General features: G+C 34.1%; 1 protein-coding gene and 1 pseudogene across 1 annotated transcript; both read left to right on the forward strand.

The window, feature by feature from the left end:
- The first annotated feature begins 1,302 nt into the window (after positions 1–1,302).
- On the forward strand, positions 1,303–3,430 carry LOC115978423 (cytochrome P450 CYP82D47-like). Its single transcript, XM_031100439.1, has 2 exons — positions 1,303–2,256; positions 2,807–3,430. Exons 1-2 carry the CDS (start codon positions 1,303–1,305, stop codon positions 3,428–3,430), a joined length of 1,578 nt encoding a protein of 525 aa, XP_030956299.1.
- Positions 3,431–6,180: 2,750 nt separating this feature from the next.
- Positions 6,181–9,949, forward strand: LOC115958228 (annotated as a pseudogene).
- Positions 9,950–19,837: the final 9,888 nt, after the last annotated feature.

Genomic DNA, 19,837 nt, shown 5'->3' on the forward strand with positions numbered 1-19,837 from the left:
CGACCTCCAACGGCAGCCGCACGCACCACCACGTGCGGACAATGGCTCTTGGAACTCTCACAAGCGCCGTTGCAGATTCTCGACTCCTAGGCTAGATCTCAGTCACACGCATCGCCAAGACGGCCTTCTCGTCAACCGATCTACTTGGCCTGAGAATCTGGTGGTCATATGACGCTGCACGCGCCACCACACGCTAGCGCAGTTTCTAGCAACTTCTCCACGCGCCGCCGCCGATTTCATAGGGTCAGATTCTCCTATTGTTACACGCGCCGCCATGATGGCCTCGTAGCTCGCCGATCTGCCAAACCACCGAAGTCCGAGCATCAATGTCCCTTACACGCGCCTTCGGAAGTTCCAGACACGCGCCGATGGAATAGAACACGCGCCGAAGAGCTGCTACTAATGACGTGTGACGTCACCGGATGACGTCACCTATCCACGTCAGCATGCCACGCACGCCCTAGTCCACGTCATAAGCGGCACGTCATCAGCCACGTCAGCAATGTCGTCTCATCAGCACCACATCGTTGACCCGACCTGGACCACCCGGATCTGACCAGTGAGCACTTTGACTGTTGACTTTGACTCTGGACCAGTTGACTTTGACTTTTTGCGTTGACCTTTGACCAAAAGTCAAAATTTCCAAAAGGGCCTATCTTGCTCAGTTTTTCGCATAAATTCCGATTTTGGCCTCCGTTTCTTCATTTGAAACTTCGAAATTGGACAATTGGCACATTCTTCATTGTGGTTTCTTCAAAGGCATTCTACAAGGCATCTTCAAGTGATTTTCTCATGCTTATCCAACCTCAAGTCTTCATCAAGCTTCCGCCTTGAGTTTGAGGGAGAGTGTTAGAGATATATATTAGACATATTAGCCCAATGTAATAGGCCCAAGCCCATTCCTGCTTGTACTAGTAGTCTAGGGTTTCGTCGCCTATATATACTCATGTTAAGGTTCATTGTAACACAGGAAGTTATTGTACTACACTCTCATATAATAAAGATGTAGCCCTTAAGGGATTCCTCTGTGGATGTAGGCCGTCAAGGCTGAATCACGTAACCCTCGTGTTCTCAGTGCTGCTATTCTATGCTTCCTCTTCCGCATCTACTCTATGCTAATATTTAACATTCACTTTAAGTGGTGATCACGTAAAATGGATATTTGGTCCAATAATATGTTTATAAATACTTGGACAATTACGTACCCAAGTACCAATATACTTTCTGTTGCCTAAGCTTTACTTGTTTGGGCTATATTTTACATCACAAAACCTCCATGCAAAAAGACGAGGAACAGCAACCATGCTCTTCTCGTACCCATCCTTCACAACTTCTATGGCTAGCATTTTTGCCCTTTTCCTGTTCATCTTCTTTCTACTATGGATATCAAGAAGAGTTCAAAGAACTGCCAGTAAAAAGACAGTTCCACCTGGAGCTGGCGGCGCGTGGCCTTTGATTGGCCACCTCCGCCTATTAAGAGAGTTACAACCGCCTCATATAACTTTGGGTAAAATGGCCGACAAGTATGGACCAATCTTCACTATCTACTTGGGTGTGCATCGAACTCTAGTAGTAAGCAGTTGGGAGATAGCTAAAGAGTGTTTCACCACCAATGACAAAGCCTTTGCCAACCGCCCAAAAGCTATAGCCGCAGAAATCATGGGTTACAACTATGCCATGTTTGGGTCTAGCCCTTACGGTCCTTATTGGCGTCAATTACGAAAAATAACCGTGCTTGAGGTCCTCTCAAATCACCGACTTGAATTGCTCAAGCACATTCGGCAAGCCGAGGTAAGTGCATCTATAAAAGACATGTATTACCAATGGGTCAAGAATGAAAACGTACCAGTGGAGATGAAAAGGTGGTTTGGTTACACAACCCTAAACGTAGTATTGAAGACTGTTGTAGGAGAGCGATTTAGTGGGGCTGTGACCAATGTGGAGAATGAGGAGAATGATCAACGTCGAAAGGCTTTGAGAGATTTTTTCGATTTGACTGGGGCATATGTGTTGTCAGATGCAATACCATATCTAAGATGGTTGGACTTGGGAGGGTACAAGAAATTAATGAAGAAAACAGGAAAAGAATTGGATTATATGGTTGGAGAATGGTTAGAAGAACATAAGCGTGCAAAAATTTCAGGTGAGGTGAAGGGACACCAAGACTTTATGGATGTGATGTTGTCCAATGTTACTGACGATGATGCTGAGACTTCCAGTTATGATGCTGATACAATCATCAAAGCTACAAGCTTGGTAAGCTATTCATAACCCCGTTAATTAATTCTCACACATATATATATTAAGAGTCAGGGAAGCAAGTGAAATTGTTTGATAAGTTCATCCAAATGTTGGTGCTCCAATATTTCAAACTTTATGCATGTACATGCATGCACTCATGCATCTTTATCTTGAATAAAAGTTAGTAATCGACCAAACCGCGGAAAGAAAGAGGAAATTTAAGCCTTTTTTTTTTTTTTTTTTTAATTTTCTAAATACATGTAGATTGGACTACATTTTGAGATTTTCAGATATTTTTTTGTTATTCTTGTCTTATTAGTAATTTGTAGGAAGTGCCAAAGTGGGGTTGTCGACTCTGTAATTCTGTTTTGATCTAATTGGGATAACTTCGAAATAAAGGATACGGCTTGTGTCTAATACACTCAGCACATTGGAATATGGATAAGTCCAAATTAAATTGGTTCAAAACTAACTTATTTGCTTAAAAGATGCTTTTTGTCTCCTCTTTAACCAGATAATTAAGCTAGGCCGAATACATTTTTTTCTTATTCTATACTTTCTGTAGGTCCTTATGTTAGCAGGTACAGACGCAACAACAATAACATTAACATGGGCTCTCTCTTTACTTCTCAACAATTTTGAAGCCTTAAGGAAAGCCCAACAAGAATTAGACCTCCAGGTTGGTAGAGAAAGGCAAGTAGAGGAATCAGACATGAAAAATTTGGTCTATCTCCAAGCTATTATCAAAGAAACAATGCGTTTATATCCTGCAGCATCACTCTCAGTGCCACACGAGTCTACTGAAGACTGTACTTTGGCAGGCTATCATGTCCCAGCCGGCACTCGACTCATTGTTAATATTTCAAAGCTCCATCGAGACCCAGATTTATGGTCAAATCCAAATGAATTTCAACCTGAAAGATTCCTTACAACCCACAAGGATGTTGATGTTAGGGGCCAACATTTCGAATACTTACCATTTGGTAGTGGTAGAAGAGTGTGCCCTGGGATATCATTTGTACTACAAGTTATACAACTCACATTAGCTACCTTATTGCATGCTTTTGAAATCTCGACACCGTTAAATGAACCTGTGGACATGAGTGAGGAAGCAGGACAAACCAACTTGAAAGTCACCCCACTTGAAGTCCATGTCACTCCTCGCCTTCCTGCCCAAGTATATACATAATTTGACTAGATATTATATATAATAAATATGCAAACTACTAAGGCATTTTCATTTGTTAGGATACTTTTGTATTTTTATTTTTTATTTTGGTTGAATGATAAAAGGATATTTTCGATGTGGACTCATTGACTTTACATCACGTGACAACAATAAATAATATATACCCTGAGATCTTGTTAAGGTTATCATTGTAACTGCCGGCAAGTGGTGTACTTTTTGTACTTGTTTTAAGCATAATTCCTAGTTTTCATTTACTAGATGTGATAGTGTGACACTTGTATGGTCCACAATCATGTATTGTCCATTGTTAAACACGCATTATATGGGCCTGGTGCTGTTCCACAATCATCTTGGCAAAATATTGAGAGGTTTTATTGACTTATGTGGCTGGGCCTAAAGCTATCATAGATATTAAAAGGAAGTCTGACTCTTGCAAATTATTGGTTAAACCATGGTTTAAATATATAAATACTAAACATCATAGGCTATCATCGCAACCATAAAAAATATATTATTATTATATAATTAAAAATTTAAATTTAATTTTTTTATTATAATAATAGAATTGGATTTGAAACATATGACACTACTTTATATCTATAATCCATAATCTTATATAAAATCAAAGATGTTTGACTTTTTGTTCACTCTCTAATATTTTACTTTTGAAACATTATAATTTTACACGTCATTATTTTCATATATATTTTTTAAATAATTTTAAATTATATTCTATATTTAAACTGTCTAGTAAAATCTTGTTACATCATAATTTTATAATTATATGAAATGAAATTGCTTATTAAAAATTAATAAAATTTATAATATAACTCCCATATATGAAATAGTAAAAGAGAGAAAAAAATTATTTTTTATTAAACTTTCTACTAACTAATCTCATTTATAAATAAAACTTAAAATTTGTATTAAGTCAGGCAGATCTGGTATTGATTTGAAACCTTTTATATATATATATATATATATACATATATATATATATATATATATATAGGAATTAATTTGAAACTTTGATTCGAGACTAGGACTAATAGTAAAATATTTGAAATAGATTTTACTACATTTAAATAATGAAATGTGTTTCACCTACGAATTTGTTTTTCACGTTCATTTAACTGGTGAAGTGACGATTGATCTTTGACCTGATATTATATGCTAATAAATTAGCCATTATTGTGATTAGAGATGTTCACCAAACCCCACAAACTGCAAAAATGACACCAAAACTGCCCGTGAAATTGCATAATCGCACCGCAACACAAGTAACAGTATACCGCATTGCATGGTGCAGTGCAGTTTACGGTTTTATAATAAGAAAACCGCACAAACCCCACTGCACTGCACCCTTTTTATATATTAATATTTTTTTAATATTAAATATATTATTAATAGTTTAATAATCCTAGCAAGTGTTGATTAGGAAAGTCAACCCAAAATAAAGAAAAAAACTAGCTCAACAGTTTAAAATTTAGCCCAAAACAAAGGGCAAAATCAATTTTGGCTGGTAAGAAAAGCCCAAAATTTGAAAAATATACCGACTTCAAACCATTTAAATCGCATCTTGTACACCGCATTACACATGTGACTACAAAAATAAGATGTGGTGCAGTTATGGTTTTAGCTAAATTTTAAACTGCACCGTACTGCATCACATCGCATGTATAACCGTAAAAAATGAGATGCGGTGCGGTTATAGTTTTGGCTAAACCGTATCATAAAGTGCGGTGCTAAAAATAACCCAAAAAAACCCCTAATTGTGATTGATGTCTGTACCTAAATAGTGTTAACCTTATCACAACACAAATCCACAAGCTCTTCTCGTACCCTTTCTTCACAACTTTCTATGGCCATCATATTCGCCCTTTTCCTATTTCTCTTCGGATATCAAGAAGACTTCAAAGAATTGCTAGTAAAAAGATAGCTCCACTTGAAGTTGGCGGTGCGTGGCCTTTGATTGGTCACCTCCGCCTATTAGTAGGGCCGGCCCTAGGCCTAGGCCATGGCCTAAGGCCCCCTGACATAAAAAGGCCCCCAAATATTGGGTCATGAATTTTTTTTTTTTTTTTTTTAATTAAAGAAAAAGTGTGAGTTAGATGTATATTTTATCCCAATCTTAAGAAGCCCTAAAATATTAGAGTTTTCTAGTATATTACAAGTTTTATTATATAGGTCCTACAAATTGATATGTCACCAATGAAGTAATTCAATACTCATTTATTATTTTGTTGAAGTGCCACCTCATTGTCACATCAGTTTGTAAGCTTTTTGTAGTAAAATTTGTAATAAGTTTAGCATTTTCTCCACCCAAAAAAAAAAAATGAATTAATAAAAATACAATACAGTCACCTTAAGTGCATGAAAAATGCTAAAGCTAATACAAATTTTAGGAAAAAAATTTACAAACTGATGTGATAAAAATATAATCGGTGTTACTTAAATAATAAAATAAAATGAATGTTTGAAGAACTTTTCTTTTATTGGTGATATGCCAATTTGTGAAATCTATATAGTAATTATCATTAGCTCACTTTGGGTGAATAAGTCATGTTAATAAGTAAGAATAAATAATGGATTTGAAATTAAATAAAAATAAATAAATATTATTTAAATGATATTTAGATGTAAAAACACCCCTATAAAATTCTCCCCTTAGACCTCAAACAATCTTGGGCCAGCCCTGCCTATTAGGAGGGTCACAACACTCACAACCACCCCATATAACCTTGGGTATTATGGCTGACAAGTACAGACCAATCTCCACTATCATGGGTGTGCATCGAACTCTAGTAGCAAGCAATTAGGAGATAACCAAAAAGTGTTTTACTACCAATGACGAAGGCTTTGCCAGCCGTCCAAAATTCTTAACCGCAGATCTCTTGGATTACAACTATGGCGCCATGTTTGGATTCAGCCCTTATGGCCCCTATTGGCATTTGTTTTGTCAGACGCAATACCATATCTAAGGTGCTTTGACTTGGGAGGGTACAAAAAAGCCATGAAGAATACAGCAAAAAAAATTGGATCATATAGTTGGACAAGGGCTAGAAAAACGTAAGCAAGTAAAAATTTCAGGCGAGGTGAAAGACCACCAAGACTTTATGGATGTGATGTTGTCCAATGTTGTAGATGACGATGATGAGACTTCAAGTACGATGCGGATACAATCATCAAATCTACTTGCCTAGTAAGCCACTCATAATCCTATTAATTAATGCATATATTGAATATAATGAACATTAAAACCTCTTATCATTCATCCAATAATATCAAGTATGCATTCTAGTACCTTGGTGCGATGGTCACTCCACAAATATAAATAATTGTGGGATGTGGGAGGTAAAGGCCGGAGTTCAAGTCTCTAGGATTAAGAGGAAGCTTCACACACATTTACACTTAGATTATACTATAGTAGAAATTCTATCTTATATAAATAAATAAATAATTTAAAAAAAAAAAAAGTATGCATTCTAGTAGACATAGGAGTTCGGTTCATGGTTGAGTTTGGCAGATGATCTAAATGCTCCTCCATGACATTCTAGGAATATCTCATAGAGTGATGCTACACTTATTACAAACTTTAGTATATAAATTTTAGGACAAAATTGGCAAATGCCCTTTTCGGGCAAAAAAAGTAGCATTATGCCCCCTTTCTCAAACTAATTAGGAAAATACCCTTCTTTTAAAATTCGATTTTCTCAAAATCGAGTTAAGCCCTATAGTGGTGTTTTTAAGGAGCTTATAGTGACGTTTTAAGGATCTATAGTGGCGTTTTGAAACTCGAGCTCCCCCCCCCCCCCCTCCCCACCCCCAAAAAAAAGAGAGAGAAAAAAAAATAGAAACCCTATCAAATTGATAGGGAAGTTTTATAACAAATAGTTATTTTGGGCAGTATACTTTATCCCTATTTTTTTATCTTTATTTTTAATAGTAAACTTTAGCATTTCTATTAGTAATTATGTTACACTGAACAGTATTTAGATAATTTGTTTTTTGTTTTTTCAATAGAGTGAAATATATAAGATACGTGAAATGATAAAGTTATTTACAAATTATATTGCAAAAAAGCAAAAATTGATGTGACGAGAATATTATTAGTACCACTTAAAGTGTGATGAAAAATACTAAAGTAACTATAAATTTTATCACAAAAAACCTAGAAACTGATGTAGTATAAATATGATTAGTACTGTTTAAATAATATTACTATAAATAATTAAATATTTGAATCACTTTTTTATTCATACTAAAAAAAAGAAATCACTTTTTTCTGAATAACATTTTAGTTTATATAGTAAAATTTATAGTATTTCTAACATCATTCTTTTATGATTATTGACACATCTGTTTGTAACATTATTTAGTAAAATTTATAATATTTCCAACATCACTTACAAAATAATCTCTACCTTAAACCTTTTTTTTTTTTTTTTTGAGAAGATTTCTACCATAAACCTAATGCTAGGTTTCCCTAGATCACAAGATATCATATGTTTCTTTCTTCCTATACATAGCAGTTTAGATGTGACAACAATTTTGTTGACATAATTAGATAGTATCATACGCTCAAACACCTTGAAAATAGCATAGGAGGTGGTCCAGATCAATAATTATATGTTTAACATATTATTCAGCAAAAACAAATTAAATGTTGAAATTTTTTTACTTTTTAATTTTCTCACTTTCCAAAAATTTCAACAAATTATTGGCCTCTATGAATGGGAGCAAAGCAAATGCCTAAAAATTATTTCATTCCCTAAATAGTCAGTCTAAGCAAGTGAGATTGATTGATAAGTTTATCCAAGTGTCGGTGCTCCAATAATTTAAACTTTATGCGTTTCATGCCCTCATAAGCTCATACTGTCATGCATGCTTATCTTGAATAAAATTAGCACTAAGGAAGTGGGGTTGTTGAGTTCTATTTTGATTAATATGGCTTACTTAGAGATAATCCTAATAAAAATAACTTATGGGAGGGTCTACCACTTTAGAAAAGCGAGAGTGGCAACAACAATTTGATGATAATTAATTGTCTTATATAAGATTCAGCAAATATATGATACTGAATATTTAATATAAAAAAAAAAAAAAAAAATGCTAGCTCACGGTAGCTCATGAAAAGGAGTTATTAGTTATGAATTAAACTTGATTTTTTTTTTTTAATACAAAATCAACATCAGTTAGTGCAGCCCAGGGGTTAGAGATGCTTCAGAGACTTTAAATAATTCTACTATTAGTGTCAATATTCAATACTTGAATCTTATAGAAAAGACCCAAAGAGGTAATCTGATCATGCCAAACCAAGTTCATGATAAACAAGAAAAAAAGAATTGGAACAAATTTTGTTCTCAATATATATAACCTGGCATTTCATATCATTCTTCTATGTTGATCTTATATAAATAAGCTATACCAATACAAGTTTTATTTTTTCTGATAGAAAGATACCAATACAAGTTGATAAACAAGAAAAAGGATTTATACTTATTGACTGATATAAATAAGATACTAAAAAACCAATTTCCCAAACTTAAAACATTTTATTCCTATATGAACTTATGAAGCCATAAGTGAGACATGATATACTTTTGGATTCTTAAATCTCAACCCCGTGCATGGACCCATTGTATAAACTAATTTATTTGAGCTAAAAGAGTTCACTAATACTGTTTCAAAATCTTTACAAAGAAATTTAAAATTAAGATTCAAATCTCTTATTTTACTTGATTTAATAATTAAATTGTTAAAAAACATTAGCCTATTTGTTTAAACCTAACTTATATATTATAAAATAATTAACTTTTTTTTTTTTTTTGCTTAAAGACACTTTTTGACTCATTTTTAATCAAATAACTCTGTACACTTTTTGTAGGCCCTAATCTTAGTGGGTACAGACAGAACAATACTAACATTGACATGGGCTCTCTCGTTACTTCTCAATAACTAAAAAGTCCTAAGGAAAGTCCAACAAGAATTAGACCTCCAATTTGGTAGAGAAAGGCTCGTAAAGGAACCAGACATGAAACATTTGGTCTATTTCCAAGTTGTTATCAAAGAAACAATGCGTTTATATCCTGCAGCAACACTCTTAGTGCCACAGGAGTCCATTGAAGACTACAATTTGGCTGGTTATCATGTCCAAGCAGGCACTGGACTCATTTTTAATCTTCCAAAGCTCCATCGAGATTCGAGACCCACATGTGTGGTCAGATCCAAATGAATTTTGACCTGAAAAGTTCCTTACAATCCACAAGGATGTTGATGTTAGGGGGCCAAAATTTCGAATACATACCATTTAGTAGCGGTAAAAGAATGTGTCTTGGGATATCGTTTGCACTACAAGTTATGCAACTCACATTAGCTACCTTGTTGCATGCTTTTGAAATTGCAACCCCTGCAAATGAACCTGTGGACATGACCGAGACAGCAGGACAAACCAACTTCAAAGCCACCCCACTTGAAGTCCATCTCACTCCCCGTCTTAATGTCCAAGTATATGCATAGGGTAACCAATTTAGAACTACTGGGGCATTTCAATTAGACCTGTTGTGTGCTTCTTGTACTTGTTTTAAGCATGGAATTGGGATCTTGATCTAGAACAATTTCTAGAAATGAAAAAATATCTAAACTACAAAGCAATGTATTATCATTTTGATATTTACTATCCAATCTAGGACTAATACATTTTCTAGAATTTAAAAATATTTAAAATATGAAAAATTATACTTTTAAAGATTACATTGTTCTTAACATATAGTCATTTTCATTAAAACAAGAAACGAAAAACAAAAGTTATTCAGTACTATAAGTCTATAACATCACAAAAAACTACACCAAATATAACTCAAGCTAACTTATATGTGCGTCGTTTCATTATTATTTGTTTAGAACCTTCTTTCAGTCATGGATACACTCATTTCTTGTTTGATTTAAGTATCTACTGCTGTGGTCCACAAAACTCAATACTCAAATATAGTCCTGGGCCTCCTGGCAAATCTAGACTTGGACCCATTAATCTGACCCAAATTCGAAGGACAATATCCGACCCAAACCATTTAATTTCGGGTCGGATCAGCCTGCGGGTCAGATGGGTTTACCCGTACTATAAACAGGTTTTTTTTTTTTTTTTTTAATATGTAAAACAAACAAACCTAATGGCCTAAACAAAATTTTCATATGGCCTGCTTCGAAAAATGTGCTACCCAAGAAGCTCAGATATGCAAGCAAGAGGGTGAGTCGGTGTGGCCCTTTAGCCCAAAACGTGTGGACACTGGGGCTAAGGAAGATCCAGACAAAAAATGAATTGGAGTTGTTAGGAACCATTACATGGGCCATTTGGAATTTCAGAAATGGTTTTTATTTGTCATATCTTTCGCTAAAATATTTTCAACGATTGTAGAATTATTCTTCAGATTTTATTTCAATTTTTTATCTTTGTTTTCATTCATTTTAGTCTTCTAAATTTCAGATTTATTTAATTAAGGTATTTTTGTCAAATTTTATTAACATTTTTTGAAAAAAAAAATCTAGAAAATATTTTTCAATCATTAATTGAATTTTTTTAATTTAAAATTTTTAAAGAAATATTTAAAAATTTGAAAAATTAACCACAAGATTTAACAAAAATTGATGGAAAAGCCTTAATTGAATAAATTTGAAAATTAGAAGACTGAAATAAACGAAAGTAAAGTTAGAGAATTGAAATGAAATCTAAAAAATCTTAGAAAATTAATTTTGCATTTTAGCCAATTATTTACAAGTCAAACTAGTGTCACCAAAGAGCAGAGGGATCCTTATCGAGCACAGGCCACAAAACAACAAATGAAAAACGTCGAAGGCTAGGTAGATCTCGATCGTACATGGTATGGGGACGAAATTGCTACCCAAGCTGTATTTAGCCTCGAATGAGTGTATTGCTTTTTATTATCCAAAAAAAAAAAAAAAAAGGAGAGAGAGTATTGCGTTTTAGATTGTGACCAATATTGCTCATGGGTTTAGGCCTATGGTCCCATCCATACATTTGGCTTTGGGTGCATTTTCTTCCTTACTATACTTTTTGCATCACTTTTTCTTACAATATCAAATTGATGATGCAAAAAATCCTTAATGGCCACTCATCTAAATCTAGGGCTTTAAAAGATCTGTAATGGGAAAACATGAATCAGAGGGCACTAGTGTAGTATCACTGTATTAGCCAAAAGACCCTAAACTTCTCTGATGCCTAAGTTGGGAATTCACTAAACCCAATATGAATTGAGAATGACAAAGTTTTTAGTTTTTTCTCACACATTGGCAAATGGGATGATGATGTCCTTATATAAGTGCTCTAACTAACCATTACTCCCGTAAATGTCCCCATTTTCCCTTAGTAGAATTTGGTAGGAGCGTCAGTTTTAACAGTTGTTAGAGAGTCAAGGTTCATAACCATTATGGGTGATAGTGGTGTACTTTCGATACAATTATGACCAACAAATCACATTTTTTATTAATTGAATATGGGAACTAGGTTGATGGTTGAGGTTGTTTCTCAAAAAAAAAAAAAAAAGGTTGATGGTTGAGGTTGTTTCTCAAAAAAAAAAAAAAGAAGGTTGATGGTTGAGGTGGACACCTAATCTTTGGTCAACTGTTGATGACAACAATGAGGGTGTTGGACTGTTGCCCATCATCAATAAAATTATGCCTTTAAATCCCCCACGCACACACCAAAAGGGAAGGGGTAAATCCTTGATTTTTTTTTTTTTTTTTTTTTTTGAAAATAACTAAAATTACTATCAATTTTACCATATAGGCATAGGTGGTGTTGTTCGAAACTTCACAGGGGCTGTTATTGGTGCTTTGTCTCAACGAATCAAGCTCCCCACCTCGGCAACAATAGTTGAACTTCTAGCATGTTGTCTTTGCAAAGGATCTCGGGGTAGTGCAGTGCATAATGAAGGATAGGGCTATCCACGAGTCAGGCCAGGCCGGGTCAATTTTCGACCCAACCCAAACTCGACCCACCGGAGTCGGGTGGAGGGCGAAGTAACTCGAAACCGACCGCCAGAAAAATCAGTCGATTCGATTTTGGGTGATGGTTAGTGTCGGTCGGGTTGAGTCGATTGCCAGTATTAAAAAAAAGGCATCGAAATAAAAAAAAGGCATCGAAATCTATAAAAAAAAAATAATAAAAATTAAAAAAAAAAAAAAAAAAAAGGTCGCCGAAATCTGGAATTTTTGCCGAAAACTGGAAAATATTGTTGGAAACTGGGAAGTCTCGCCGGAAACTTGAAAATTCTCGCCGAAAACTAGATTTTTTTTCTTTGAAATCTGCATTTTTTTTTTTTTTTTTGCTAGAAATTGCTGGAATTTGGCTAAATCCCACCAAATCTAGCCGGATCTGGTTGAGTCGAGATCTCGCTGGATCTAGCTTGTTTTTGCAGGATTTGGCCTGATTTTTTTTGTAGCTCAAGTCGGTTTTGAGTTGCTCGTGTTTTGTAGATGCAAACCCACCACTTGACCCACCAGTATCGGTTTTTTAGAACGGAAACCCACTGCCGACCGACTAGACCTTCAATTTGGGCCGGAATCGAGTCAGCATCGAGCGATTTGGCTGGGTTGTTGGGCTCCGGTCAGGTCTGGACAGACTTAGTGAAGGGTGATGCTGAGGTGATTATCCAAGTAATTTGGCATGAGGATTCATCTCACCTAGAGTATGGGCATGTGGTTTAAGATGTGTTTTTAGATAGAAAGTTTCAATTTTGTAGTTTTTCCCATGTGAAATGTATAGGTAATTTAGTTGCCCATTGTTGATATCCATTTTCGCGACACATTTTATACAAGCCTAATTCAACTAAGCCTGACTTCATTACGGGCTCAATTCATATATTATATTTTATTTTATTCTTTTAAGCATGGCCCAAGCTTTTGTGACTTATGGGGGAAATTGAGGAAATGTGGTTTAAAGGATATGGTTTGGTTCCTTTTGAACCTTTTGCATGAGACCAGCACACACATGCTACCAAGTGGGCAAGGGACACTAGTAACACCTTAGGCTCATGGAGGAGGTCTTGTACCCAAAATTTCTACTCTAAAACAACTTTTATGCTCTAGGTGATTGTGACCCAATTTTTCTACTATACCATTTTTTGCCTAAAACATATAGTTGACCTTGTCTGCTGCAACAACCAAATGCAATCTCTAAGGACTGTCATGTCTAGGAAACATCAGCCCATGAATTTAGGCTATTTTATTTCCCAAATTATGCAAAAAAGCAAGGCATCCCTCTTACCCAATTAAATCAAATCTGACCATAAATTCTTTGATTCATACCTTATGGTTCAAAACCTCTTCTATTGATCAAAAACAGTCACTTATAGCACCCTAAGTTCAATACAAAAGGCCCCAATCAGATTCAAAATCAACTAACCACGTTCTACCCACAAACCTAAAACTTCAGAGCAAAAGCCCATTCAGCCAATTAACAATCTCACAATTTCGAAGTTTGGGGGTAGAAATATGGGTATAAGGGAACCTTCCATCTCTTCCTCACAACCTCTCTCAATTTCCTCTTCTTGGTGACTGTGGGTCGAAATTTCAAACCTATTGAACCACGTTTTCCCCATAGAGCTGAAACTTGAGAGCAAAAACCCATTAAATTAGGAAACATTCTCACAATTCTGAACCTTAGGGGTGGAAATATGGATACAGGGGAACCTTCCCTCTCTTCCTCACAACATTTCTCAATTTCCTCTTCTTGGTGACTATAAGGACCCGATTTGGAAAAGCTAGCCCAGAACGTGGATAGACTTTGGCCCAAGAGGCCCAAAACAATGAATTTGTAGAGAAATGGGTCGAAACACTGGGCTTCAGTTAATTAGACAACAACATGGATAGACTTTAAGACAAAAAGATAAAAATGAACTCTTATCAAATGAAGAAGAAACGTCCTCGGCTTGGTCTGAGGACAATTGTTCAAAAACAATGCTCTTAAAAAGTGTTACAAGTTTGATTGTGGATTGCTACAGTGTTTTCTCTATCTTCTCTCCCCTCCCCTTTACTTGTTTTCTCTCTTTTCTTTTATACACCCTTCTCCCTTTATCTCAACTGTCCACCTATATGCTAGATGATTAGGGTTGATACTTGTCCCATCAATCCTTCTCATCAGTCTTCAAGTAGTAGCTGTAAGGTTGAAATACACTGTTCAGGCATCACTTCTGCATTAATGCGGCTAGGGGATTAGCTGTAATGCATTTAATGCGGAGGCAGCAGCTTTTTCCTCAGATATTTTGGGGTTCATCCTTATCCCATATCTCCACATTGCTTGTCCACCTCAAACGAATTTTAGGGACTGTCACTTTTGCTGTAAATCCATTTCTCAAGACCTCGGCCAAGCTCGGCCGAGGAAATTTTCGTCCTCGGCACACTTTCCAGAGCCTTTAAGACCTAAACCCCATTATCCCTTCATCAGTGTAATTTCCTCCGACGAAAACATCTCATCCTCGGGTGGATTTTTGTCCTCGGCTTAGGCCATAGGCCCAACATATGAGTAAATAAAGAACTTCTAGGCCCAAGGACCCTATATTGATTGTGGGTCGAAATTTCAAACCTATTATGTTTTTATACTTTTTCTACACTTTTGTTATTAGCATTTTGATTCTCTCTTGTCAAAGCACCATTAGCCTTTTGTTCATTATACATTTGAATTTTTGGGCTTGATTCTTCACAATAAACACCTCGAAAGAACCCAAGGGGAGATTTGAGTCGTTCTTGTATTTTCAGCCCTTGTCACAAAACGTCCCTAACATCCATTTTTTAGCTCTAAGTCTAGTAGTGAGCTACAGGTTTGGTATAATACCATCCTCGATGATATAGATCCCCTTGTCACTCATGACTCTTTATAGTTCTCTTTGTTTCTTTTTCAATAATATAGGGCTTTGGGTTTGGATTCAAAAAAAAAAAAAAAAAAGGGAAAAAACTATGAAATGCTAATAAATTAAGATGATAATTATTATGATTGGATTACCCAATATATATATATATATATATTGATTGATGTCACTTCATTCAACAATATGACAAATTTATGAATTAATATTTTTTATTGACTACAATTCAATTTATAAAACTAATACTAATCATTATTAAAAAAAAAAAAAAAAAAACCTTTATGATGCCTGACCTAGGTAATGCTGACGCATCAGGCATTCAATGATTCAACCTTAAATGTAACGGGCCAAGTTTTGGTTATGACTTATATAACATAAAAGGCAGCTTGAGTACGAAGTACGAGTCCATCAATCTTAAGCAAGACCATCACCATGTGCTAACCTAGAAGTTTTTATTAACAAAAAATCATCAACAATAATATTGTCCTGTTGCCCATTTTTTAGCTCTAAGTCTGGTAGTGAGCTACAAGTTTAGTAAAATACCATCTTTGATGATATAGTTTTCCTTTGAGTACGAACTACGAGTCCATCAATCTTAAGCAAGACCATCACCATGTGCGAACCCAGAAGTTTTTATTAACAAAAAATCATCAACAATAATATTGTCCTGTTGCCCATTTTTTAGCTCTAAGTCTGGTAGTGAGCTACAAGTTTAGTAAAATACCATCTTTCATGATATAATTTTCCTTGTCACGTGACTCTTTTTAGTTTTCTTTGTTTCTTTTTCAATAATACAAGGCCTTTGAGTTTGGATTCTCAACACGCACACACACAAATTATTACTATGAAATGCTAATAAATTAAGATGATAATTCTTATGATTGGATTACCAAAAAAAAAAAAAAAATTATTATGATTGATGTCACTTCATTCAACAATATAATAAATTTATGAATTAATATTTTTCATTTTATAAAACTAATACTAATCATTAATTTTTTTTTTTTTTTAAAAAAAAAAAAAAAAACCTTTATGATGCCTGACCTAGGTAACGCTGACGCATCAGGCATTCAATGATTCAAGCTTAAATGTAGCGGGCCAAGTTTTGACCATGTTATGAGTTATATGACATAAAACTATAAAAGGCAGCTTGAGTACGAAGTACAAGTCCATCAATCTTAAGCAGGACCATCACCATGTGCGAACCCAGAAGTTTTTATTAGCAAAAATCATCAACAATAATATTGTCCTATCCTATTCCTAGCGGGACAAGATTGGAATGTCAGTATGGTGCTGGTGTATGTGTGTATGTGACCTTTTGTGCCAAAAAATTGTTGTTTGGCTCCCTTTGGTAATGTGGTGATTTATTGATTAGTCATCTTCATCTTTCTCAAGATATCCCAACCATCCATTAATGATCATACATCAATGTCACTCCTTGTCATTCCACTTTCCTCACTTAATGAGTGATGTGTATAACTCAACAGATTTTTCAAATCGGTCCATCCCAGCTTGCTTCACTGAACCACTAACCAGTTACCTATCAAAATAGGTAAAAATAAAATCGCACCTAACCTCATTCTTTTTACTATTTTTAGTGAGTTTCAATTAGCTCTATTAGTAAAATTTGTTGTCATTAAATCAATTGATCTTCCTCAAAAAAAAATTAAATCAATTGATGTCTATATATCACGACAAAGTGAAATTATCATGGAGTGTAGTAAGTAAAATTTACATCGTATTTATTAAAAAAATATTTCTTTTAACAAATAATAGTACACCAATGGTGTGTTTGGATGACAAGATTTGAGTATGCGGATTTGGATTTGGATTATTAAAATCCAAATACCTTGTTTAGATAGTTTAAGAAAAGTTAAGGATTTAGATTTGACAATATCACCAAGGATTTTAAACTTTGAAATTTTTGGATTTGAAATAACTTCTAGCCCCATAAAACTTTAGAACTTCTTAATACATTCTTTAATAAATTTTATAATTTCAAATTATCATAAGTATAAAATGCATTCAAACAAGAAATTTTAAAATATATAAATTTAGAATCAAGACATTTAAAATCTATTAATTCAAATATCTAAATGTAGAATCGGTTGATCTCTCCCATCAGACAGACCAACAGCACTGGGCATGGGATACATAGACAAGAGAGTTGGTTTAACCAGGTAGACCAAGAGAGGGTCTCGGGAGCAATTTGATTGGATGACATAGAAGCAACATCCAATCTGGACCTTTTCTTTTTTACTATATATATATATATATATATTTTTTTTTTTTTTCCATTTTCACTCTATTCATAAACTTCTCTCAACAACCCAAATGTGTATGATTGGAAAATCGACCAGCATAAAGCATGCACATAAGCTAAATGGGTTTCAACCCATCTTATGATTACTCAGAGGTTGGGCAGTGCAATCAAAATTAACTATTGAGTGCCTATAAATTCCTCCTAGTAGCTATCGGTCTATCAGGCCATCATAGAACCGAAGAGGGCCGGCAACATCTTATTTGTAAACTTGTCTGTTTTTATAAAGATAGGATAGCATTTTTAATTTTATGAAATGTTTTGTATAATGATGAGCAAGTACAATGAACTTTTTACTATCATAGCAAGAGGACCAACGTAATATATCTAAATCACTTATTTAACACAAATTAAAGGCTTTAAATTAACCGACAGTAAATTCCATTTTTCTTTGTTTTAAATATATCCCTAAATGTTCGATATATGACTATTGTTATTAGACGGGCATTTTTGTCAACATGGCCTAGTGAGCAATGGGTCGGTCAAATGAAATATTAGCTATTTTTTCGTTACCTATAGGTAACTTAAATTTCATGGTGCTTGGCTCAAAAAGTTTTATGTATCTTCTTAACTCTCTATTTCCTTTCTCTGCCGTTGACCTTAACTCGAAGAGGCTGAGGTTTTTTTTTTTTTTTTTTTTTTTTTTTTTTTTTTTGGGTTTCATTGATGGTGGGCTTTGATTTTAGTGAGATGGTGGTGGCTAGTCCTTTTTTTGTTATTTGAAAGATGGCTTCAAATATTTCTTCTCACGGGTAGGATAACTTAGTGTTGGAGAAAATGCCTCGTTTTAGTCTTTTGGCGTCATGATTTCAGTAGGAATACTCATACTGTTAGGAGCATCTTGAGGAATTGATGGAGCAGGAACAAGAATATTCTATGTACAGTTTCAACTTTAAAAATGTTGTTAATAGACAAATGTAAAATCATATATGCAATTAAATTGTGTTATCCATAAAAATTATCCAATTTCTCTTACCTGGAGATGTAAATTTCAAAGTGCATTACAAACAGGTTTACACAAAATTCTTAGCAAATGATTATTGACAAGAAAGAGCAATGTTCCCCATTGTATTCCTTACAACCTGGTGAAAAAATCTCTATGTTGTAAGCACTTCTATGTTTTGCAGTGATTCTTTATGGTAAGCATTGAGTTGACATTGGTTTCAAGAAAGTTATATTTGGTAAGAGTAATGTTCCTAATCCAAAGTTTCACAATTTTAAAAAATATGTTTTCAGATCTTGATATTTATGTTTTTATTATATTTTGTTGTGTTTTTAACTGTAAAAGTACAGAGGTGGGTTACAGAAACTTAACGGAGCGAACTTCAGGTGGGCAAAGTGCAAACTTTTAAACTACAAGTAAGCGATTTAAATTTCAGCCAAATCACAAATTAATAATTTATAATTTGCCCTATATGTAATAAAGTGGATGTTTGAAATTAACACGAAACCAAGAACAAATGATTTTAGTTTGAATGTTAAATTTTTTCTTCTACGTTGGTCAAGAAAATACTATAAATTCAAATGTTAATTTTGCATCTTATTCCTCAATTAAACTATCTAAAGGAAGTTGGAATCTCAAGAAATTTGGCTTTTTAAAAAAGAAAAATAGTCTTCTAAAAAATATATATAAATTGGCAAATTAAATCATATAATTTCAAAAGGTTCATATTAAATGTTTATGCTTAGTCCTTACATGTTTATAGTTTTGTTAGTTTCAAATGAAACTCCAAATTTTTAAAATTTTATCAATTTAAACTATTTGTACCTTTTGGGTTTGGGTTCAAACTTTGATCGGGGTTGGAATTGATACTTTTTTAAAAGTTAAGTATTCAATTTAAACTGAATGAAACTTTAAGGTTAATTCGTAGAATTTGAAATTTCAAGATTTAATTTTAAATATTTGAAATTATAAAATCACACCTAAAGTATATATAATGCTTAAAAATATAATTTGTTCAAAAAAGTAAAAGATACAATTGCATAAAGTCCTCGCGATTAAATTGGCAACACCGTTAGAATAAAAATTCAAAATAAAAAAATAAAAATAAAAAATGGGTCCCACAACCATGTCCCAACATGTTACAACTTTTATTCTGTGGTCAAATTAAGACACGATTCTAAAGTAATCATGATTAAAATGATTGCTCGGTTTGATATAAATAATTGGGCCCCAAAAGCCAGTTCAAGTAGTGCTAAACTAAACAA

The sequence above is a fragment of the Quercus lobata genome, chromosome 2 (genome assembly GCF_001633185.2).
Source record: "Quercus lobata isolate SW786 chromosome 2, ValleyOak3.0 Primary Assembly, whole genome shotgun sequence".
NCBI lineage: Eukaryota > Viridiplantae > Streptophyta > Magnoliopsida > Fagales > Fagaceae > Quercus > Quercus lobata.